The 26,395-nt window shown below is 36.1% G+C and overlaps 1 protein-coding gene across 5 annotated transcripts in view; it reads right to left on the bottom strand.

The window, feature by feature from the left end:
- The window catches only part of MICU3 (mitochondrial calcium uptake family member 3), a 112,453-nt gene that overhangs the window by 55,193 nt on the left and 30,865 nt on the right, over positions 1–26,395 (bottom strand). For all 5 annotated transcript variants that reach the window (XM_023252408.2, XM_006930595.5, XM_023252407.2 and 2 more), the window contains exon 2: positions 6,325–6,478. In XM_023252408.2, the coding sequence (XP_023108176.2) occupies positions 6,325–6,478 (154 nt within the window). The remainder of the gene's footprint in view (positions 1–6,324; positions 6,479–26,395) is intronic.

The following is a 26,395-nucleotide window of genomic DNA, read 5'->3' on the forward strand; positions in this document are numbered from 1 at the left end:
GGACAGTCAACATTATTATTTCCTATACTCAGATTTGAAAACTGTGAATGCCTGCCTAAGAATTATCTCCAGGTTTCTATGTGATTAAGTCCTATAACACAGCTGCATTAGGAACTGGTAAATATTAATTATTTCAGCTACATTACAATAATGACAACCAATAATTATTCTACATGGCAATGTGGCTATTTCTTTATAATTAACCACAATTATTATAAACAGTATATCAAAGTGAAGATTATGAGATAGGCAGTTTTTGCCATGTACCTTTCTCTTCTTTTAAGTCATTTTAAGATTGGAAGGATAGAAATATATTCTAAAATTTAGCAAGCTGATTTTTATGGAGATAGATTTCTTCTCTATGTAGCAACAACATCCTTTCTTTACCTAAGATAGTTTTTACAAACATGTAACCAAAAGATTAAAATCACAAATTTACAAAGAAGAATTCAGCATTTAACCTTAACTATAATACACCTATTTCATAAAGATATCTTCCTTTCCAAAATGAACAGAACATTGTAAATAATATTTATTATTCTGTTGCTATTGAAATATGGCAATGAGAACAGAAGAAAAATAAATGGTACAAAAGTACATGCACACGCTCTTATGCAATGTTCAGAAGCTATTTATCAGAAGAGGAAGTGACACACTCGAGCTCTGTAGGGTTTATGAGATTTCCAGGGTACATTATTCACAAAAGACATATTCATTCTGCCGGATGTGTTACCATGCTCAGTATTATTAGCTTTTTTTTTTTTTTATAAAGACTAAAGAGCCATTAAGATTGTTCTTCAAAGGATTTTCTGATTTTCGGAATTCCTTATTTCGTATTAAGTTACTACATATATAAATATAACTTGGGTGAAGAGCGACTTCAACTCTAATAGATGTATGTTATTTCTTCAGCTATAGGTTGATGTTCATTATATTTTTAATACTTTTATGTATATTTGAAATTTTTTAACAATATATTTTCTAAAACTAAAATTAAAATAATACTATGTGAAAGTAATCAATTACCTACTTTAGTTCCAGAAGGGAAATTTACCTTTTAGGTTCTATTTAGGTAGGTAAAATAAGAAATTTTCTAGATTTCAAACACAAAGCTATGATCAGCAACCAAATGTATATCTCAATTAACATTTATTTAAACTATAACTATTAAGCAAATGTTCACACAGCATACCCCTTTTATTCGTGTTGGTGTCACCATAAAATTGTATCAAAGATTTGTTTTTAATTATGATTATAGATTCAAACAATGACAATGATGGTGACAATGACAATAACAGCTACCAACATTTATTAAGTGCTTACTGTGTCTGGTACTATACTGAACACAACCAATATCACTCAATCCTCAAAAACCTTGTGAAGTTGCTATTATTTTTATTTTTATAAATGATGAGACTAAAGATTGAATAACAAAGTTTTCAAAGCTAGAAACTGAATGCTAAGGTTTAAACACAAGTCTGTCCAGGGGCGCCTGGGTGGCTCAGTCAGTTAAGCATCTGACTTCAGCTCAGGTCATGATCTCTGGTTCTTGAGTTGGAGCCCCACTTCAGGCTCTGTGCTGACAGCTCAGAGCCTGGAGCCTGCTTCGGATTCTGTGTCTCCCTCTCTCTCTACCCTTCGCCCGCTCACACACTCTCTCTCAAAAATAAATAAACATTTAAAAAAATTTTAATACAAGTCTGTCTAATAAATAAATAAACATTTAAATACAAGTCTGTCTCATCTCAATATGCCAATATACATATATATATATAAATCGTATATGTATGATTTAATAATATTCAGTCTGTGAAACCTATCTTCTCTTCTGAGGCAAATATTTCTTTTTATAACCCTACACTTTAAAAAAAGTTTTTACAAATATCTTGATCTTTAGTGATTGCTCTTAACTATATTTTAAAAGTTCCAGTTTGAGGGGCACCTGGGTGGCTCAGTTGGTTAAGTGTCTGACTTTGGCTCAGGTCATGATCTTGTAGTTGGTGGGTTGGAGCCCCGTGTTGGGCTCTGTGCTGACAGCTCAGAGCCTGGAGCCTGTTTCAGATTCTGTGTCTCCCCCTCTCTCTCTGTTCCTCCTCAACTTGTGCTCTCAATCTCTCTGTCTCTCTCTCTCAAAATAAATAAGTAAACTTAAAGAAATATGTGTTTGACAAAAATTATAGAATTTGATGCAAAAATGCCATTTGATATTTAAAAAATACATTAATAGCTTTATCAAATATATGCTAACTTAAAAAAATCCACATTGTATGACATCAATTAAACAAAAAAGTACAGAACACATATATATTTTTGTATAAGGGTCTTTTCTATGTACAGTCTCTACATTTATGAAGCTTGAAATATTTTAAGAGGACAAAAGTATCAACCAATTCCAAGGCAAAATATGGTATCTGGCATATGGTAAGTTCTCAATAAATATTTCCAGAAGGGAGGGAAGAAAGAGTGGCTAAAGGAACACAGAGAGTTCCAATCCCTACCACAGCCTTCAAATTCCTCAAAAAGAGTCCTACTTAATTTATAGCCTTCTCTCTGGCTACTACCTTACATATTCCCAAAGTGGACTACCGCTGACTCTCTTCATCTCAGATGTTTGTTCCTCTCCTGTAGTGCTATCCTCAGCATCTCCTGGCAAAATATTGCAGGATAAAAGTCTCTACTTCAACTATGATCTTTCCTTTCCCTTCTACTTCACAGCCAAACATCTTGAAAGAGTCCTTTATACTGCCTGTCTTCATCTCTTCATCTTCTACTCTTGCTATCTGGTCTTTGCCCTAATCATTACACTGAAACATCATTTTAAAAATCATCAATCACCTTCAAATTACTAAATCTGATGGACATTTTTCTGCCCTCATCTAACTTGACGTCTCATTTGACCATTCTGTTCGTGTTTCTGGGCCTTTATGCCTCCATACTCCTGACTTTCTTCCCATGTCTCTGGATACTCCTAGGTGTCCTTTTGAGACTCATCTTCCAAGCCTTTGTACCTTCACCATTTAAAGTCTAGGAATTCCTCAAGAATTAGTCCTTGGTCCTCTGTATTCTCCTACTACACTGCCTCTTAGGCAATCTCATCCATACATACTGCATTAATAACCACGTACAGATGAACCCTAAATATATACTCTACCCAGCCCTCTCCCCTCATCTCCAATGGAAATAATATAAAGTATCAAAAATTAATTGATTAAAAGCTAATTTGCAAAGTAGCCAATTTGCCAAATTATTTAGGATTTAATTTTTTTGAACTTTTACAATTTTTTTTTCACCTCATAGAGTTACTTTTTTGGTTACTGCTGAGAATGCTTAAGATTTACTTTCTTAGAAATTTTTATGATTACACAATATGGTATTAATCAATTATGTTTACCATGCTGTATATTAGAACTTGAGGATTTCATGTTAAGGTTTTGTCACATCCCTGTCTCTGAAGAAAAAACAAATGGCTATAATTTGTTCTAATATAACTTCAGGTATTTGTTTGGCAGTTTCAAGTAGATTATCAAACAACTGATTCTTTAGTACACTGCTTTTCAAAGAATTGAAATGAATGATCAAAAGCCAGACACAACTGTGTCTTCAATATCTCTTCTTTAGATGTCTAAGGCATCTTAAATCCATCATGTCCACAGTTGAAGTTTAATTTTTCCCTTCAAACCTGGTCCCTACTGTCATCCATACAGTTAAACCAGCCAGAAATTTTTAGTACTCATTAGTCCATCATCACCATTGCTACCATCATTAGAAGCTTTTCAAGCCTGGACAAGAGTCTCCTCTCTGATCTGCTCACGCTCACCCTGGCCCTCTCCAATCTATCTCCACTCTGAAAAATCTTTTCAAAACACAATCTAATTATGGTATGTACCTGTTAAAAACAAGGCAATAGGTCCAACAGAGTTGCTTATGCTAAGACCCATGTCACCAAGCCAAAACTTAACTTAATTACAGTTTCTGCTCTGCCAGAAATGGAATCTTAAATCAGTCAATCAGCACTAGTTAGGTAATCTGCTTGACAGACCCCTGCCATCCTCTAAAGGGGAGTAACCTTACGATAATCAACCCACATTTTTGCCTGGTATGACATCCCTATTCCTGTTCCTTTCTGCCTATATGTCTTTTGTACAGCTCCTTGGAGCTCTGTTCTGTCTGCTAGATGGGATGCTGCCTGACTCATGATCACTGAATAAAGACAAAAAGGTCTTTAAAATGTAGTCAGTTGAATTCTTTTTTAACATACCAAATTCTTCTGCAGCTTAAACTACTGCCATGATTTTCCATCACTTTTGGGATAAAAACAGAAATTTAATATAAGTTTCCAGGCTCAAAGCTTTGGCACCACCCCACACCCCCAGCCGCACCTCGTACCATATCCTTCCCTGCTCCTTGCCCTACAGCCGCCCAGATCGGTTTCCCCTCCCGTGTATCACATTCCCTCTTGTCATGGCGTCTTGATCCATGCTGTTTCTTCGGCTGAAACTGTCTACTCTCAGCATCCTACTTGCCTAGTTAACTCTTACTCACAAGTCGTATTTCACGTTGATATTTATTTGCCTAGGGAAGATTTCCCTGAGCTACTCGACTACATTACTTCTCAAAAATATGCTCTCACAGCCTCGAGTATCTTTCTTTCGTGGCACTGAACACGGATACAATTTGCTGTTGATTTGTCTATTTCACTGATTAGCATTGATTCCTTCTACCAGACTGTAAGCATCATGAGGGTGGAGGGCATTTATTTACTTTTTTGTTCCCCTCACCATTTTATCTCCAGTACCTAGTGCAATACCTGGCACTTGATAGGTGTCTTTGCATACATGCGATAACATGCTGTGAGATGAAATGGGAGGTGTGCATAAAGCACTTCTGTTGTATTCCAAAGTACTGTGGTTGTCTTGAGAACAAGCACTGTGACTCTGTGAGTTGCGAACTGAACCTTTTTTCATGGAACACATTTTTACTTGAAAGAACAAATGACAGATAAATTATGGTTATTTGGACTTCGGTATTTGGCAGGCTTTCTCTTACAAATGAACAGTCAGCTATCACTTCAGGATAACCACCAACAATATTTGTTGCCAGTCAAAACATTTGAGCTTTCAAGTGAAAATCAGAATTTGGGAAAACGTGTATATACCACCATGAGCTTTCCAATATGTAAAGATTTTTATGATAATATCCATGAATGTGATTTTTTCAAAAATTGTATAATAAATATGTCAACATTTAGAAGATCTGCATAACTTAGTGAACCAGTATCTTCCATTTGATGTTACAAGATTATAAGGGTAAAAGATCCATTCAAAGCACAATATAAACCACTGGATTTTAACATAACAGATGTCAAAAGTTTCAAATTCCACATTGCAACAAAACTTTAAGAAACTACCACGAGCCGAGTGTTGATAGAATAACCAAGAAGAATATTTACAAATACCTGAAAAAGCTATTAAAATGCTCTTCCCTTTGCCTACTTATCTGTGAGGCAGATTTTCTTAATATACTTCATGAAAAACAACACACTGCAATGTACCAAATAAAAAAAGGAGGTGGGAATACAGCTGTCTTCTATTAATCAGACACTGATCAGATTTGCAAGAATGTACATAATGCCAAAGAGGTTGAGAACCATTGCTCTTAACATATGGAAAGATGAGTAACAATTAGTCTATATTTACAGTGTAGGAGCCGTGACAAATACAGAAGAGGTACAGGTAGAATTCTTGGCCTAGGTCTAGCTTCAAATCCAGTCCTCTGAATTACTCTGTTCATGCTAGATATAAGAACTGAATAGGGAGAATATAAACCTATTATATGCGGCTCCTGGGTGGCTCAGTCAGTGAAGTGTCCAACTCTCTGGCTCAGGTCATGATCTCACGGTTCCTGAGTTTGGGCCCCAAGTCAGGCTCTGCGCTGACAGTACAGAGCCTGCTTGGGATTCTCTTTCTCCCCCTCTCTCTGCCTCTGTACCGCTGGAACTCACTCTCTCTCTCTCTCTCTCTCTCTCTCTCTCTCTCTCTCTCAAAATAAATAAATAAATAAACTTAAAAAAATATGAAGAGTAAGGTGTTTTTAAGTTTGATGAACTAAGAAAAAGAAAATAAAAGTTTGTGAAAAGGAAAGAGATGCCAGTAGGAGTTTATAAGAAATATTAGTCTAGTAAGATTGCACAGCATCACGTCTTTTGAAATACCACATTACTTGGGTTAGTTGTTCTGAAAACTTATACTGTTCTACCCTTTTACAAACTAGAGATAAGAAAAAAATCTTATAAAATGATTAAGAGAATTCAGAAAATATACTTACATTTGGGCTCATCTGTTGTAACAGCCAAAATAAAGTCATATGGAGTCATGAATAACTGCCCTTCACATTCTATAGAAGCAAACAAACGAAATCTTCTTTCCCGAGATGTAGCATAGAGGTCTAAGTCTTCAATGTCTGTTCTGCTGATAGCAACCTAAAGAAAGCAGATAAATTTGGACTGTGGGAAATAACATTTTTTAGAAGCTAAATGCTTTTAATTATGTTGAAAGTGAATCAACAGAGTAAATGAAAAAGTGTGAAAATACTGTCTTCTGGAGAACTAAATCATTTTATAAATAAGTTACCCATACGAATAAAATGAATTAATGTGTGAAAGATCCTACAATAAATATCATTAAGGCCCTGAAAATTCTGAACTGACACTTTGAAGGACCTGTGATTTACTTAAGTTTTACTTTCAGAGAACATTAGATCTCTGAGCTAGTAGTTTCTTTAGAAGAACACTAACTCTTGCTGAACGCCTGCTATGTGTTCTCTATGTAGCATTATTTATCTAATTAGAAGTCTATTTGCTAGTCTATTGATTTTCTAAAAAAAAAAAAAGGGGCACCTAGGTGCCTCAATAGGTTGAACATCCGCTCTTGATTTGGGCTCAGGTCATGATCTCAGAGTTTGTGAGACTGACCCCACGTGGTGTTCTGGGCTGACAGCATGGAGCCTGCTTGGGATTCTCTCTCTCCCTCTCTCGGCCCCTTCCCTGCTCTCGTGCACATACTTTCTCTTTCTCTCAAAATGAATTAACGTTAAAAAATATTTTAAAAAATAAAATAAAATGAGAAAGTGAAACCCGGAACACTATTCAGGGCTAGCCCTAAGGAAACTACTTAGTGGCAGTGCTTAGATTAGATCTGAAGTTGGTAACTCTAGATCACTACAGTACAATTACCACCAATAATCATTCTGATTTCAACCTAAGGTTAAGATTTTACAGAATTAGAAGGGGGCAGGGGAAGGAAGTCTCTTTTGGTTTCCTTAATTGCAAGACCAGTCCTCATAGATAAATAATTTTATCTTTATCACTGTTATTTATTTTCTCTCTGAATTACAGCAAATCTATTTTTAATAGGTTTTTTTCCTAATTACAAAAGTGATGCATAGTTATTGTATACAATTTAGAAGACAGAATTTTAAACATTTACAGATACATAGATTTTTTTCCTTTTTGGCAAAAAATGGGGTTACACTATACTGTTCAGTTATCTGTTCTTTTTAACTTACTAATATATCAAGACTGTTTTCCCATGTCACTACTCTACTAGACTATTTTTTAGTAGTTGTATAATATTTCATAGTGAATGTAGCATAGCACGATTAATGCATTGCACATGGTTGAATATTTAAGTGATTCACAGTATTTTACTATTATAAAATAATGTTATAATGACCAGCCTAGAATATATATATTTAAATACATCTACAAAGAGTTGAGGTAAATTCCTATGAGTGGATTTGGTTGGTCAAACAAAACCTTTTCATACATATTTTCACTCTGCCTCTATGGAGTTAACAGCAATTTACATGATTATCAAAAATACAAAAATAACATTTTTACACATTTCATAAGAAATTCTTATTTAAGAGGGCAAGCTTATTCTCTTTATTGTCTCTTCTATGTCTACTAAGTCATAATGCTGATTGTGTATAGACTATTAAAGTTATTTAAGTATCTAATATCTTGAGAAGTCGCATCAAAACAATTCATAAAAACTTTCAACAAGGAGACTACATTTTATATTTCTAAGTCATGCTTTATTAAATGAAAAGCCAGGCAAATGACTAATCTTTTCCCACTATTCTGAACACTAAGATTTTTAAAAACATTGTACAAGTAGTCAAATAAAAACTAAAAGAAAGGTTCACTCCCTACTTTTTAATGGTATGTATAAAAGATAAGACTATATAGTCTCTGCCTTTAAGAAATACATGACCTATACGGAGGGGAAAAATACTAGTTGGAGAGACAAAAGGTACAAACATGGAAGCAAGGAGTGAATCCAGTTAGAGTAAACAGAAATAAAGCATTGTAAAGGTTGAGGTTAATAAGAGGGCTTCAGGAAGAAAAAAATATGAATTTTAATGTCAGGAAGAGATATGAACACTCTAGGTCTACACAGCATATTTGAAAATGGTAATAACCTCCTTGGAGCAGAGGATTTGCATTCATGGAAAAATGATTTCTGAATGCCAGACTAAAGCACTGGAATTTAAAATGATAGACAACATGGCTTTAGAAGATTCTTACATAGAATCTTCTTACATAGAGCAATGACATAAAAATAATGCTTTAGAAGAAAAAAGCAACTCAGTACCAGAGACAAGTTGGCTCAGCGATGTATTAATAACACTCAGGTGATCCACAGGTATTGTGAAATTGTTTCGGCACTGCCATGGGTGAGAAGTGAGACACTGAACAACTTAATGTCAAAAATGGGCAATAATCTCCTTCAATACTCCTCAGCGATCAGTTTAACATCTTAGGTCCTTTTCTACACATATATCCCAGGGGGTTCTTCTTCCTCTTAGCACAGGGAAATCAATCTTGTCTGTGACCACAGTTTACTCTCCTGCTTTCTTCTTGATAGGCTATTTCTTGGACCTAATTGGCCATAATCAACCAAGACCCATTTCCAATGAACTTCCTGAAGGTCCCCTCTGTGTGGAGCTCTCATGGTTTCCGCACCACAATCTGAAGTCATGCCTCAGTCTAACACTCTGAACCACAATTTTTGCCTCTAGCATCTTTATTCGTTATGACCTAATATGGACTTGATCTGTGACTTCTGCCCTTACCTGCTGTTGCCATTACTGCTCATGATGTACCTGTGTTTTCTCATCAAACTTTCCTCCCTAAGCGGCTGTGACTGGTCCCAGGACACTAAACTTGCTGGACCATTGCAGCCGGGAATGGGATCCACCTTCCATGCCCTAATGCTAAGAACTTCTCCCTCTCCTCAATTTCTACTAACAATCAATCAACAAAACCTATTGTTCTCCCTCTAATTTCTCACATCCACCCCTGCCACCATTTTTGTCTAAGCACTCACTACTTCTCTAAAATTTTACAGTAATGCCCTACCTGTGATTTTTGCCTCTAATCCATTCTTTACTGATAGAAAGAGAAAACACAGTTTGAATCCTTTAACCACCTGAGTAATGGTATCAAAAGAAATCTGACCAAGAAGAGTTTAAGGTTTTCATTCAAACTCCACTGTATGAAACAAATTGAAGATGACACAAACAAAAGGAAAAACATTGCATGCTCATGAATTGGAAGAACAAGTATTATTAAAATGTCTATGCTTTCCAAAGCAATTTACATACTTAATGAAATTCCTATCAAAATACCAGCAACATTTCTCACAGAGCTAGAACAAACAATCCTAAAATTTGTACAGAACCACAAAAGACTCTGAATAGTCAAAGCAATCTTGAAAAAGAAAAGCAAAGCTGGAGGTATCACAATTCCAGACTTCAAGTTATATTACAAAGCTGTAGTAATCAAAACAGTATGGTACTGGCACAAAAACAGACACATAGATCAATGAAATAGAACAGAAAACCCAGAAATGGACCCAAAACTATATGGTCATCTAATCTACAACAAAGCAGGAAAGAATATCCAATGGGAAAGACAGTCTCTTTAACAAATGGTGTTGGGAAAACTGGACTGCAACATGCAAAAAAGAATTAAACTGGACCACCTTCTTACACCATACACAAAAATCAATTCAAAATGGATGAAAGACCTAAATGTGACATCAGCTGGAGCAATTTCTTACTAGATCCAGAGGCAAGGGAAACAAAAGCAAAAATGAACTACTCGGATTTTATCAGGATAAAAAGCTTCTGAACAGCAAAGGAAACAAAACTAAAAGGCAACCTTTGGAATGGAAGAAGATATTTGCAAATGACATATCTGTTAAAGGGTTAGTATCCAAGTTCTATAAAGAACTTAGCAAACTCAATACTCAATAAACAAATAATCCAGTTAAGAAATGGACAGAAGACACGAATAGACATTTTTCTAAAGAAGACATCCAGGTGACATACAGACACATGAAAAGATACTCAACATCACTCATAATCAGAGAAATACAAATCAAAACCACAATGAGATACCACCTCACACCTGTCAAAATGACTAAATTAACAACACAGGAAACAACAGATGTTGGTGAGGATGCAGAGAAAGGGGAACCCTCTTACAATGTTGGTGAGAATGCAAACTGGTTGCTTCCACTCTGGAAAACAGTATGGCAGTTCCTCAAAAAATTAAAAAAAAAAAACGGTACTACCTTATGATTCAGCAATTGCACTACTAGGTTTTTGCCTGAAGGATACAAAAATACTGGTTCAAAAGGATACCTGTCCCCTGATATTTACAACAGCATTATCAACAATAGCCAAATTATGGAAAGAGTTCAAATGTCCATTGACTAATGAATGGATAAAGAAGTTGTGGTGTGTACACACACACACACACACACACACACACACACACACACACACACACACTGGAATCTTACTCAGCCATCAAGAAGAATAAAATCTTGCCATTTGCAATGACATGGATGGAGCTGGAGTGTATTATGCTAAGCAAAATAAGTCAGCCAAAGAAAAACAAATGTCATGATTTCACTCATATATGGAAATAAAACAGATGAACAGGGGGAAAAAAGAGAGGCAGACCATAAGACAGACTTTATCTTTTTTTCTTTTTTTGTTTTGAGACAGTGAGCGAGAGAGTGAGAATGCACAAATGGGAGGGGAAGGGGCAGAGAGAGAGGGAGGGGGAGAATCTTAAGCAGGCTCCATGCCTAGGGCAGAGCCCAACACAGGGCTCGATCCCACAACCCTGGGATCATGACCTGAGCTGAAATCAAGAGTTGGGCACTCAACCCACTGAGCCACCCAAGTGCCCTCTAACACTCTAAACTATAGAGAATAAATTGAGGTGTAGGGGAGATGGGTGGGAGGATGGGTTTAAGGGGTGATGGGCATTAAGGAGGACACTTGTTGTGATGAGCACTGGGTGTTATATGCAAGTTATGAGTCACTAAATTCTACTCCTGAAACTAATATCACACTATGTTAACCAGAATTTAAATAAATTTTTGAAACAACAAAAACTCCACTGTATGAATTCTACCCACTGTTGCCTTAGCAATAATAGTACCCATCGTTTTGATAATGGCATAAGGTGGTGACTTCAGGTTTATTTACCACCACCTTAAAAGAAGAACTGGGAAGGCGTTTGGAATGGTTTGTGTCCCAAACAAAAAAAAATATACCCTAAAAGGGAAGAATATGATTTATGTATAAGAGATAACTGGAGGGGCGCCTAGGTGGCTCAGTTGGTTAAGTGACCCACTTCGGCTCAGGTCATGATCTCATGGTTTGTGGGTTGGAACCCCGCATCGGGCTCTGTGCTGACAACTCAGTGCCCGGAGCCTACTTCTGGTTCTGTGTCTTCCTCTCTCTCTCTGCCCCTCCCTCTGCTTGCAGTCTGCCTCTCTCTCTCTCTCAAAAATAAACATTAAAAATAATAATAATAAAATTAAAAAAAAGAGATAACTGGAGCCTGGGTGCTTAAAATGGCTTCCTACTACTGTAGACTTGTTACTTCCTCCATTGCCTCTTCTCAATTTAGTGTGATAAATGATATAGTGTAGTAATATATACTGGCACTACTCAAATGTAACATAAACTGGTAAAAAGTAAAAACCAATTTTCCCATGTTAACCCAGTATACTAGAATGATCCTAGAACAGTTTGGTTACCATCAACTGTAAGGAATGGGTTCATCTGGCTGAAGAACGCGATGAGATGAAGAACAAAACAGGAAATCAATGCTTTCATTGGCTTTTTAAAAAGCGTGTTATTATTTATTTATTTTGAAAGAGAGAGAGAAAGTGGAGGAGGGGCAGAGAGAGAGGGAGACTGAAACCCAAGCAGGTTTCATGTTATTAGCCCAGAGCCCAAGGCGGGACTTGAACCCACAAACTGTGAGATCATGACCTGAGCTGAGATCAAGAGTTGGACGCTTAACCAACTGAGCCACCCAGGCACCCCCTTTCCTTGGCTTTATATTCTCTATTCATTTCCACTGACTTACTTGTCTCTTCATACTCAGATGCCACACTGTTTTAATTAGCATGTAGTTTTAATAGCATGTTTTAATAGCATGTAGTTATGCTTTGATATTAGGTAAAGTGAGATTTCATCTTATTATCAATATTTTAAAAATATTCATGGTGATTGATACTCAATTTTCTCCTCTAACTGAACTTTGAAATCATTGTGTCAAGTTCTATTTAAATAATACCTCCAGCATTTTGTTGGGGATGACATTCAATTTTGGTATAACTTAGGAGACTTGATTTTTCCCATCTGGGAAGACGGAGATCTATTTATTCAGGTCTTCAACTATGTCTCTCAGTAAAGTTTTGCAGTTTTCTTCATATAAGTTTTAAATACCTTTGGTGGATTTTTGGTACATTTTATAGTTTCTATGTAATTGTGAATTGTGAATGGAACATTTTATTCCTGTTACATTTTCAACTGGCTATTTCTAATGAATGGGAAAGCTACTGACTTTGGTATATTTTCCCTGTATCCAATTACCTTTTTAAATTCCTTCATTTTAATAATTTTTTCCTTGGATTTTCTAAGTAAAGAATCATAAATTCTTTCATAATAATGACAGTTGGTAGTTTTTCCTTTTTAATATTTATAGTCATTTTCATTGCCTTAATTATGAGAGGTCCACATTTCTAAATAAGATGTGGAACAGTTATCAGTAATAGTAAGCACTCTTATCTTGTGCCATGTTTTGAAGAGAATGCTTCTAATGAATTGCCACTAAATGCAATGTCTGCTGTTGATGTTGATCATTATCGTCTACCTGAAATCAGCAATGGGTGTTTACCTGTTTTCCTATGCTCCCTAGAAATAAATGTATTTGGATTAGAATCGTCATCATGACCAGAGATCATCTGGTCTTCTTGCTTCTTTACCTTTTTTCTTAAACCAAAACAGAAGCATAAATATGAGTCCCCAAACAAAAATTTTAAATGTGCTAGACAAGTACAAGCATGAACAGAAACCCTCAAACAAAAACTCAAAAGTTATTGGACAAAACTCTATTTATTATCTATATAATCTTTTAACAATTTTGTTTCCAAGATGAGTATTTTTTTTTAAATTTTTTTTTTCAACGTTTATTTATTTTTGGGAGAGAGACAGAGCATGAACGGGGGAGGGGCAGAGAGAGAGGGAGACACAGAATCGGAAACAGGCTCCAGGCTCCGAGCCATCAGCCCAGAGCCCGACGCGGGGCTCGAACTCACGGACCGTGAGATCGTCACCTGGCTGAAGTCGGACGCTTAACCGACTGCGCCACCCAGGCGCCCCTCCAAGATGAGTATTTAAAATCAACTAATGAGCTAATGTAAATTCATTCATTCAATAGATACTTCTTGTGTGCCTCCTATATGCAAATGAGTTCATTATAAAATAATCAGCTGGAAGATCACTTAATCTAAAACTTTTTTAGAGTCAAATATGAATAATCTTAGTTTCATCATGTTTTACATACTTATATGCCTAATCACTTTCAAACCTTCCAACTGTCCATGTGCTTCTTTCTCCAGTTTATGAACAGACTATTTTCTTAATGAATGACCTAACGGCACAGACGAAGAATTTAGTAAATTTTTTCTTTTTTTTTAATGTGGTACAGTTCTAACCACACTAAATTTTATAGTGTTTAGGAGGTTGATAAGGAGCAGCGGTCCATGAATTACTAGAATCTCAGAGGAAAGGGACAGATTCAGATTAGTAGATTCCCAAAATATGAGATAGAACTCTCAGACCTTTAAAAGATACAGCTTTGCTTTTGAATTTTCTAAAGTTTAGAAAATCTAAACCTTTTTAAGTTCTAACATCACTATTATAAACATTCAAAAATAAGAACCAATAAATAAAGGGAAAAATGATATTCAAACCAGTTTACTAATCCTCTTGGAAGCCTTACTAGCTTACAAATGATGATGATCTTGTATCATGTTAATGTTCTGAGCATTTAAAAAAACAAATACAGCCATTTCCCTGTAGCAATTGGTGTGAATCTATGGATAATCCTGATATTACAAGGAACAGGCTAAGTACATGTGTATTCACTGGCTGATCTACTTTAATACCTTTTTTTGCTTATCTCAATCCAATATATCTTTTTTTAAAAAAAATTTTTTTCAACGTTTATTTATTTATTTTTTGGGGGACAGAGAGAGACAGAGCATGAACGGGGGAGGGGCAGAGAGAGAGGGAGACACAGAATCGGAAACAGGCTCCAGGCTCTGAGCCATCAGCCCAGAGCCCGACGCGGGGCTCGAACTCCCGGACCGCGAGACCGTGACCTGGCTGAAGTCGGACGCTTAACCGACTGCGCCACCCAGGCGCCCCCCAATATATCTTTTTAAAGTTAATTCCTGGGGCGCCTTTTAAAGTTAATTCCTGGGGCGCCTTTTAAAGTTAATTCCTGGGGCGCCTTTTAAAGTTAATTCCTGGGGCGCCTTTTAAAGTTAATTCCTGGGGCGCCTTTTAAAGTTAATTCCTGGGGCGCCTTTTAAAGTTAATTCCTGGGGCGCCTTTTAAAGTTAATTCCTGGGGCGCCTGGGTGGCGCAGTCGGTTAAGCGTCCGACTTCAGCCAGGTCACGGTCTCGCGGTCCGGGAGTTCGAGCCCCGCGTCGGGCTCTGGGCTGATGGCTCAGAGCCTGGAGCCTGTTTCCGATTCTGTGTCTCCCTCTCTCTCTGCCCCTCCCCCGTTCATGCTCTGTCTCTCTCTGTCCCCCAAAAAATAAATAAATAAACGTTGAAAAAAAAAATTAAAGTTAATTCCTAAAGCTTAAAATTAACCTAAACATTTTTCATTAACATGTACTGTTTCAGTAAATAATACTTTTGCATCACAAATTCCCAGTACAGAAAAACTCATTCATAAATATAATGTACCTAAGGCGATTGGAAAAACTAACCTGAAAACCAAAAAACCTGAATTATATAACATTAGGTGTAAAAACATTACCAAAATGAAAATCTTTATTATCAATCCAATATTATGTACTTAAAAAATAAGCTTTCAAAAGTGGTAAAGTATAACTAGACCATCTGTGAACTGCAGGGAAAACACTGACAGGAGTTATAGAAGTCATGGTCATTTAAGAAAAATTCTTCATTTCCATAGGTTGATGGTCAAACTAAAAAACACACATTTGGGAAATTGAGGAAGTGATAGCCTTTACATTGCTAAGGAGTATTGTAGAGAAAACCCTCAAGTTTATAATGGCTATAAGGGAAATGGCCTCTCCAAGAAGCTGGAGGGTAGCAGAAGCACAGAGCTGAAGACTGGTATGCTTCTATGAAATAATTTCTTCAAAGTAGACACAATATGAAGTTTAACACAAAGTTTCCATGTTCCATCTTTCCTGGAGATGCCTCTTTTAAATGGCTTATTATAAGGTGGAATACATCAGGTGAAAGATAGCTGCTGTTATCAGCAGACCCAATGAAGAAGCTCTTAAATCCAGGGAGATGGAAACATAATTTTTGTTAGGCAGTAAGGAGCACATCAACCTGTGAAGTATATAGCTCATTAATTATCGATTTCAAAAATTTGTTCTAATAAAAAATTCTTGGAGATTAAATATAATTAATATTATTTGTACCTTGAAGATTTGGATGGTGGTGTCTCTTCTGTTCTGGAACCAAGAACTGAGCTTCCGATTTCCTTCCTATTATCAGAACGCATCCCTTATTTCCCACTTGCAGTACTTGCGTTCCTGCCAACCTGTGCCTGAGACCTTTTCCTGAATACTTCAGTAGTTCCCCTGGGATTACAATGCATGCTTATCCCCACCTCAGTACTTGGTGTTAAACTGCTACTTTATCAGGTCTCCTTGATGCTTCATTTTCGTGTCTGCTATAGAGATCTGCTAGTTAGCAACATGGCTGTCTACTGCCACTACCTCATGGAACCAACTAAGCTAATAAGTAACCAACATCTGGTCCTAACCTGTTCATAGAAACAAGAATGAGTCTAATTTCACTCTGTACCTGGGAACTATAATAGTCTCTGAGCTCTAGTCAGCTCCTATAGTATTTTCAATTAGCTTCAGCTTCCTGTTCAGCTTTTCAATTTCTCTGGAAGTGAGTCCTGATACTTTTGCAGCTATTACCAAGAAGATGAATCTTTACTCCATATCAAATGGTCTACGTGATTCTTCAGCTCAGACTCTCAGAAAGGATACCTGCCAGAAAACTTCTGCTGCCATGCCCTCTCTCCTAAGATACTGCACCAAATCAGTCCTAATTAATCACATCCCTTGTAATAACATGTCTGAAATTCTGACAACAGTGAGAGTGTTGAGAGTTCCCTGAGAGTCAATACTATACTTTCAAGAAATCCTAGTTATTTTCTTTATACATCCCTGGTCTGGTACTTGCACTCCTTTCCCCCATTCCTACTGAGTTGCAATGATCTGTTTACATATCTGTCTCTGCCATTTAACCATGAATTCCTTGAGAGGAAGAGCAGTTCTTATGTTTATAAGGACTTAACCAGTGTTTAACATAACGCCTGGCACATCTAAGAGGCTTGGTAAATGATGATTGTGGAAATAAACAAATATACGCTTGTGGATGAAAACGTGATTCTTTAGCAAAGGAATACTGACGGAGTCTGGCTCAGGTGGTAAACAAGGACACAATCAAAAGAGAAGCTTCTGATTCCAAACTAGGAATCCAGACAGAGATGATACAAGATACTCTAGGGGCGCCTGGGTGGCTCAATCAGATGAACGTTCCACCTCGGCTCAGGTCATGATCTCGCGGTTTGTGGGTTTGAGCCCCACGTCGCGCCCTGTGCTGACAGCTCAGAGCCTGGAGCCTGCTTGGGATTCTGTGTCTCTCTCTCTGCCCCTCCCCTGCTCATGCTGTCTCTCTCTGTCTAAAAAATAAACATTAAAAAAAAAAGACACTCTAAAGTTTTAGTGAGAAAGGTATGGCATAACTTATGGGTATCTGGTTTGTTTGTTTTTTATGTTGTTTTTTTTTTATTTTTGAGAGAGAGAGAGAGAGAGAGCACAAGCAGGGGAGGGGCAGAGAGAGAGGGAGACATGGAATCTGAAAAAGAGTGCAGGCTCCAAGCTATTAGCATACAGCTGGACGTGTGGCTCAAACTCAGGACCCATGAGATCATGACCTGAGCCAAGCCGGATGCTAAACCGAATGAGCCACCTAGGTGCCCATATGGGTGTCTGTTTTTTAAAAGTTGTTCAAACATATCTTTAAAACTAATGCTGGTAAATGCTTAAGTTTAGCTGTTGTAATAAGAAGACATATGAGATTTTTCATTTTATTATTTTAATAGAGTAAAAATTCTGGTTAAATGAATATCTTCTTAAGTAGGGATGCAGGCAAAAATAATTCATGGCTTGAGTCTTAAAATGTAGAACACTCAATTTTCAGGCACCCCTCCCAAGTGACTACAACATATAAAAAACTGCATATTTGGATTTTAAAATGGTTCCACATACTTAAAATTTTAAAGTACACTTGACTCTTGAACAATACAGGTTTGAACCGCACACATCCACTTACACAATTTTTAAAAATAAATACAGTACAGCTCTGTAAGTGTACATTCTCTTCTTTATGATTTTAACATTTTCTCTAGCTCACTTTATTGCAAGAATACAGTATGTAATACATATAATACACAAAATGTGCATTAATCCCCTGCTTATGTTATTGGCAAGGTCTTCCAATCAACAGTAGGTTATTAGTAGTTAAGTTTTTGGAGGAGTCAAAAGTTACATAGGGACTTTCAGCTGAGGGTGGCAGTGGTGCCCCTAACCTCTGTGTTATTTAAGGGTCAACTCTAATTGCAATGTTACCAGCTGCCTATTACTTCACTTAGCGTTTTTCAGTACATATTACCAATTCTTTTCTACAATAAAGAATAATTTTTGCTTCTATAATATCTTTCCAAAAAGGGTTAATGAAACTCACAAATTATTCTAACTTTTGATTATAGGAATAAAAACAAATGGACAGTACATCTGGTGAAATTTTTAACAGTATATGGATTAGGGAAGGCCAGAGAGATGAGAATATAGCTTTTCCAGTTTGAATGAATACTGGTAGTTATAACATAGAAGTATGTGGCAATTGTTGGAGAAAAACACAAATACAAATATGATTTAGAAGATGCTCAAATTTGGTAGGTTACCCTTTTTGCTACATGAAGGACTAAAAAGGAGGGTACAGCAGTGGAGGGAAGAGAAGCCAGAACAGAAAAGGTAAGGGAAATAGAGCATATGATTTATTTGGCATAATCCTGAACCAAGTACAAGACCCAGACTGTGGTATCAGCCAGGAATACAGGTGACACAGGCAGATTCAAGCAGCAGGCAAATTGGCCTAAGGCCATTATTTAAAGAAGAGATGAGTAGACCAAGTTAAGAGAAACCTGGATTCAGAAAGAAGAAATTTAGTCCCCAGAAAATTGGCATAAGGCCACTGGGGTATAAGATAGGAATCCATAAGACTAGAATTAAATCATAGAGATCACTTCCATTAATAAAGTCAAAAGTGGCCAATTAGCCATTAAGCTCCTTTGTCTTAGCGTCTGTGGTCAGGGTAAACCTAATAGGTGTCTAGTTAGGTGAGCTTTCATATGAGAAGAATATAGGAGACCAGTCCAGCTGACAAAATTAATTCACTTTCATCAAAAAATAATCATTTCCTCCCTTCTCAGTGATCAAAGCCTTCACCAATCAATCCTTTCTCTTCTGTGTAAGATAGGATAGGCTACATTCCTCAAATGTAATGGCTCAAACACAACAGAAGTGTGTTCATTACTCTCATAAGAGCTCAGGACCAGGGTTGGGGATGGGATCAGGGAACTCTGATTCAGAGACTAAAGATGACGTCATTATCACCTGAGGTGCGGGAGGGGGTGGGGGGTGGTATGCAAGAAGTTCATGTGAGAAACTTTTCTTGGCCAAGCCTAGAAGTGGTATAAATCACTTGTGCTCACATTCAGTTGAAGAGAACTTAGTCACATGGCCACACTAAGTGTTAAGAGATGAAGGAAAATGAAGAAGAAACAAAACAAAACAAAACAAAAGAACTGGGCATCCACAACCCTAACTATTTTGGGGGAAGAAAAGAGATTATGGTCAACAGCTTGCAGTCTGTCATACCAACTTGGAGTAACAACAACAACAACTCATGGGATATAAAGGACAAGGGAGAAAAATGTTAGAATTATATGTACGTTTAACAAAGACTTGGAGAGATTCACTTCTAGAACAAGCCACTTCTGTAGGACTGGAAGCCTCAGGGGAGGGAACACTTCCAAATCACCTTTATCAATTTTGCAGGACACTAAACTGCTGTGATTGACTTAGGTTGACGGTTCCACACATTTCATCTTCTGCATTCTGTATCTCTTCCCAAAGTCTTAGACACAGCCACTACTGGCTTGAAGTTTAATGTTTACATGTGCACTCTCCCTAGCTCTGTATTTCCAAATTTAGCAAAATTTTTATGTATCTCTGACCTTTTCACAAAACACTGCAGTGAGGTTAAGAAAACACTGGGTCCAATCCTCCATTCTCAATGGTGGGAGCTGCTGAATGTAAACAGATGCTTTGTGCTCCCCTTCCACAGATCTCCCCACATCATCTATGGGAGGCCAAAAAGTAATTACTGTCCTACAGTTTACAAAATCTGAACTGAATGATCTACAGGGAAAAATATAATGGTCTTCAAATTTTTGCTCTGCAGTTCTAAAACTGAGTTATTCCTAAACTAAATTTGGTAACAGATCGCTATACTCAAAATAAAAAACCTAAAAATAAAATATACTCAAAATATCAAAATATCAAAATAAAAAACTCTAAATCGAAAGTCTAAGCAACAGAAAAAAAATGCCTGAAACCCCCCCCACACATACACGTTTTAAATTCTAACAACTTCCTTTCATTAATATAGTAAAATTCACTCTGAAAATAAAGTATCATCAAACTTCAAAATAATGAAACTACAGCATATGTGACTTTGACAAATATTAACTGTATTAAACCTAATACAATTACGATTTCTTGGCTTCATGCGGGCCAAGGAAAATATAGACATTTTAAGTTTAAGGGAAGGCATCACTGCACAAGTTTTAGATATGGCAAATTTTGTGAAGATAATTGAATTTTTCGTGTCAAAAAGATCTTGTAAAACTGCTACTGAAAACTACCCAAGCACGGACCTCAGGGTTGGCCACACAAGCTACCTTATTTGTAAGTGCAAAGCCACAGAGCAGAAAAATGAAATCAGAGATACCTGAAGGTAAAAGAATTTAAATTTGCCTTTTTATTTTATTCCTCCTAGGAAATTATATTTTATACCTCCTAGAAAATTATTTTATGGGAATTGCTAAATATTCTTTTCAAGTTTGCTAAAAACATTCAGGGAATTATTTTTCTAGCTCTAGAAAGCTTTGTCTTTTTGGTCTTACTGAAAAATTGTGAGCTACATTTTAATCTCAGTTTTCCTACTTATAAAAATGGGAGAGTCTACATGGAAATAAAAATTTCAAACACACCTATAAAATGAAATACATAATGTATTCATAAAAACAAATAATGATCACTTTTAGGTAACTTTGTGGAATGTCTGAGTCATGTTGACATGGGCCAGATGAGTGGTTTAAGAAGTGGTAGAAATGATAAAAGTTACATTTTTTAATTACCTCATCTTTCCAAAAGAAATAAAAATATTGTGTCAATGCAATTATCTTCTTTGGAATTTCCAAACTCAGACCTCTGCAACTAGTACTTAGATGTTACTTCTTAAGGTAGTGAAACAAGGGCCTGCAGGCAACAGAGTACATCATTATCCTTCCAATGAATAACAGAAAGGGAAGGTTCACTGCCAAGGCACAGTCTCATGTTACTTCAGGTCAGCAATTTGAAAATTTACCCTGTGGTAAAGTCTGATTTTCCCAGGGAGGCAAGATTAAATGCCAGATAAAGGATTCACTACTTGACAATTAGAGAAACTGATGCCTACAAGCTGATAATACCCTAAAGAGGTAACTTGAAACAATTATATCAATTATCTAAACACTGTATAATGTATTACCTTTTAGCAGTGAGAAACAGAGCCATGAGAATGAAAAATGGAAGGAAAAATAAAAACCATTTGTATTAACCAAAATTATTTTGATTACTCATCCTTATTAGTTTCTTTAAAAAAACTGTTTGACATTAAATCAAATCAATACTAATTTTTAAAAATAAAGAATGATTAAGCATTTATTTGATTTCATGTAGAAGGCTGAGTATTTGTTATTAGGTCACACCTGATACTGGCAACTGTACTAACATTTTCATAAAACACCAAACAGCAAAGCTCTTTTAAATTTAGACTTTTATTTTATATTTTTTTAGGATAAGAATCATGAAATTTTATTCACATCTATTTTTATTCTGGCTAAAAAGATGTTCATGGAAGTACTACACTTGGCTTTCTCAAATGGCTTGAGGCTCATTTAAAAGCTTCTAAGAAGATAAAAGGGGTAATATTTTCTTTGCTTGTTGGGTGGTCGAAAGGTTAAGTATCAAATTCCCAGTGTGGGAAAATCCCAAAGTACTCTAGGTGAAATGTTTTGATGCTAGGTACGTGTGTCCAATGTGTAAGTACACACAGCTGAAGACCAGCCAACAGTATTTCCTGGGCCGAGATCAAACAAAGTTATAAAATTAAAAACAAAAAAAAGCAACTGACCACTTACTCTAAAGTCTCTACGTGTAGTTATAGTAGCGTACATTTTAAGGTTCTTTACAAGTTTACAAAGCACTTTCACAAATATTGTCTCAGTATTTTGAGGACGATTGATAGGAGGATGATGTAAGTAAGGCATGTCTCTAACGAGGCCATATGCGTCGTGGTTTACTGCGTACATCGCGTCTCTTTTGGTCTATTCCAGGCCTTTGCTCCAGCAGTACCTCCCTTGCCCTGCCTACCTAACTCACTATTTTTCTACTACACATGTTGGTATTCCTCCGTCTTAGCAGGCTTCCTGTCCCACTTCTCCATTTAGCTACCCTTCCCTTCTTCCCCACCTTCTCTCCTGCATTCATTTCCTGTCTCTGACTTCCTCTCCTTCAGCAGGTTCTCCCCTCTACCACTCCACTAAAACTGTTTACCAAGGGCATCAATGACCTCTTTGTTGCTAAATCCAAAGGCCAATTCTCAGTTCTCATCTTACAGCATCTGACACAGTTGATATCTCTTTTTTCCTTGAAATAATTGTCTCAGTTTCCAAGATACCACTCTCCTGATTTTCCTTTTACTCCTCTGGCAGTTCCTTCTTGGAGCTTCTCTGCAAAGTCCTTGGACCTCATCTCTTTTTAAAATCTGTGATTACCCCCTTGATGATCTCATCTAGTTTTTACATATTATAAATACACTAACAAATCCAAGATTTTTACATGTACCCTTCTGAATTAATATAAATTCCACAAAGGCAGGAATTTGTTTACAGTGGTAAACTTCTGCCTCTCCAAAGCCTACAAGAGTCTCTGGCTTGTAGCAGGTTCTCCAATATTTGCTAAATAAATGAATGGATGAATGTGGTTATAAAACTTATTATAATTGTTAAATAATGATTCCTTTAAAAATTAAAACATAATATTAAAAACTCAATAATCGGCTGGTATTAACAATGTAATTGACTTCAAAACTGTGCTGCTGGGAAGGCAATACAGTAAAATATGTTCAATAATTTGTCTTTTGTGGAATGGGAAATTTTTTGATATGGATTTATCCTCAAATTTCAGATATATAAATTAAAAATTTCTGTTAAATGTATCTGTAACCGGGGCACCTGGATGGCTTAGTCAGTTAAGCATCTGATTCTTGATTTCGACTCCTGTCATGATCTCAGTTTGTGAGTTCGAGCCCCACATCGGGCTCTGTGCTGAAAATGTGAAGCCTGTTTGGTATTCTCTTTCTCTCCCTCTCTCTCTGCCCCTTCCCTGTTACCTCTCTCTCTCTCTCTCTCTCAAAAATGAATAAACAAAACAAAAAGCATGTGTAACCACTTGAAGACTAGAATTAGGATGTATAATTTTCAAGTCACTAGAATGAGAGAAAAGAATTAAAAAAAAAAGGACTAATATAATGTCAGGGCATAAGAGAAAAAAATTATACAAGCTCATGTAATACAGCAAAAACAGATGCAAATATGTCAATGAATATAGGTGAGTTAAACTCTCATTAAAAAAGAGCAACTCTTGGGGCACCTGGGTGGCTTAGTCAGTTAAGCATCCAACATCAGCTCAGGTCACCACCTCATGGTTCATGAGTTCGAGGCTCACGTCGGGTTCTGTGTTGACAGCTCAGAGCCTGGAGCCTGCTTCAGATTCTGTGTTTCCCTCTCTCTCCGTCCCACCCCTGCTCACACTCTGTCTCTGTCTCTCTCAAAAATAAATAAACAGTAAAAAAAAAAAAAAAAAAAAGCAACTCTCACATTGTATTTTTAAGAAGTCATATAAATGTTCCTTACAAGAGCCAGAATTAAACATTGCCAAGAATTCTTGAAAATGCACAAAATTAAGGGCCAAAAGCATTAAATGGGGCAAAGAAAAATTCACCAAGAAGCTATTACACACATAAGGCAAAATAGTTTAAAATTCTATAATGGAAAACCGGTTAGAAAAATGCAATTTGACCAATTCACAATCATGGCTGAGATGTCAACAAATCTCTACTAGAAATGGATAGGTCAAATGACAAAATCATGTAAGAAAAAAATTTGTGTAACAAAACAAATAAGATGTTTATTTGTTTTTAATAAACAAAATATATGAACTGATCATATATTATTCTTCATAAAAATATCAATAAGATAAAAATGTGGAAGTTATATAGGCTCAATGAAATATTCATAGACTATTAGAGAATAGGAAAAATAAATTTACCAGGAGTACCTGTATCAATACAGATAAGGTTTTTAAAGATAATATTAAGTAAAAATACAAACTAGAAAAAGATACTATAAAATCAGTATATATTATTCAAGGGTACATTCACTTATAATAATATTATGAAAACTTGCACAAGAATGATAAAAATCAAGTTTAGAACAGTGGTTATCTCTTTGGGGAAGAGTGAATTATGACAGAGGTATATACGCTAACAGTTTATTTTTTAAGCTGTCAGTGCATCTATAGCTATGCATTATATTATCTATGTACTATATTTTTGAAAGTTGTATATGTGTCATTTTAAAAAATCATTCAAGTTTTATTCCTTTCCTCATATGGAAAAATGCTAAAAGTTATTAGCAAAAAACCCAACATAAAAAAGACCACTTTGGGAAATTTAAGATGTACTATTACACAATTGGGCAATTCTTGGGTTAAAAAAGAAATTAAAACTGAGATTACAAGCTTTTTGAAAATAAATGACACTTAGGGATTTACAATTAACAATCTGTGTAATTTGGTCAAAGCCATTACTGACAGGGGAAAATTAATAACCTTAAATGTATTTAAAGTCAGAATTTAAAATAAGAATTTAAAGTAAATAAACTATGTATTCAATACAATAATCCAAAAAATAAATTAAGATAAATTTGAAGAAAATAGAAGGGAATAATTACTAAAGATAAAAGCAGAAGTAAAACAATAAAACAGTAAATAAATTTAATTTTAAAAAGTATTATTTGAAAAGACCAATAAAATAAACCCCTATCAAATCTGATTTTTAAAAAGCACTGAAAATGAAATAAACAATATTAAACATAAATTACATTATATCCATAGTTTGGAATAGCACCTAAACATAAGATAAGAATCAGAGATCTATGATTTATCGATATAATAACGTCTTAATATAATATCGGTCTAAAAGGCAAGAACAATAGGGACAGTATGGTCACATATGTGTTACGAAGAAAATGATATATGTGTTTAAGTTTATAGGTCTGTAAATATATTTTAAAGGCCTGAGATGAGAGAAAACATTTATGACCTATAAAGTAGGAACAGGATTTAAATTTTGCCATGTCCTAGAAGTCAATAAAAAACAAAAATTGGTGAAGACATTAGAAGGCAATTTCCAGGAAACTATAAACAAAAAAATTCTCTACGTCACCAGTAATCACAGAAATGGAACTTTTTTTTTAGAAATGTAATTTGTAACAATCATGACAAATCATTTTTTCACACTCGAATTGGAAACAATCAAATTTGATAATATTAAGTAAAGGGGACACTAGAAGTTCATGACGATCGGGATGAAGTATATTTGGATGCAACCATTTTGAAGAACAATTCAATAGTTGCTATTAAAATTTAGTAGCGATGGACCTAGCAATTTAACATGTGTGTCTACATAGAAACCTGATATTCACTGTAGCAATGTTTCTGATATTGAAAAAATAGAAACAATCAAAATTTCCATGAGTGAGATAATAGTTAAATAATGGAGTAGTGTATAGCTATTAAAAAAGGATATGGTAGATTAAGAGGTGATACTACACTGGGGTGCCTGGATGGCTCAGTCAGCTGAGTGACCAACTTTTGATTTCGGCTCAGGTCATGATTCCTGGGTTGTGGGGACAGAGCCCCACGTTAGGGTCCGCAATGAGCATGGAGCCTGCTTAAGATTCTCTCCCTCTCAGGGCACCTGGCTGGCTCAGTCAGTTAAACATCCCACTTCAGCTCAGGTCATGTTCTTGCGGTTCGTGAGTTCAAGCCCTGTACTGGGCTCTGTGCTGATAGCTCAGAGCCTGGATCCTTCTTCAGATTCTGTGTCTGTCTTTCTGTCTCTCTCTCTCTCCCCCTCCCCTGCTCATGCTCCCTCTCTCTCTCAAAATTAAACACTTAAAAAAGTTAAAAAAAAAAAAAAAGATTCTCTCACTTCCCCTCTGCCCTTCTCCCCTGTTTCTGCTCTCCCTCCTTCCCTCCCTCCCTCTCTCTC

This window comes from Felis catus, chromosome B1 (assembly GCF_018350175.1).
Source record: "Felis catus isolate Fca126 chromosome B1, F.catus_Fca126_mat1.0, whole genome shotgun sequence".
Taxonomy (NCBI): Eukaryota; Metazoa; Chordata; class Mammalia; order Carnivora; family Felidae; genus Felis; species Felis catus.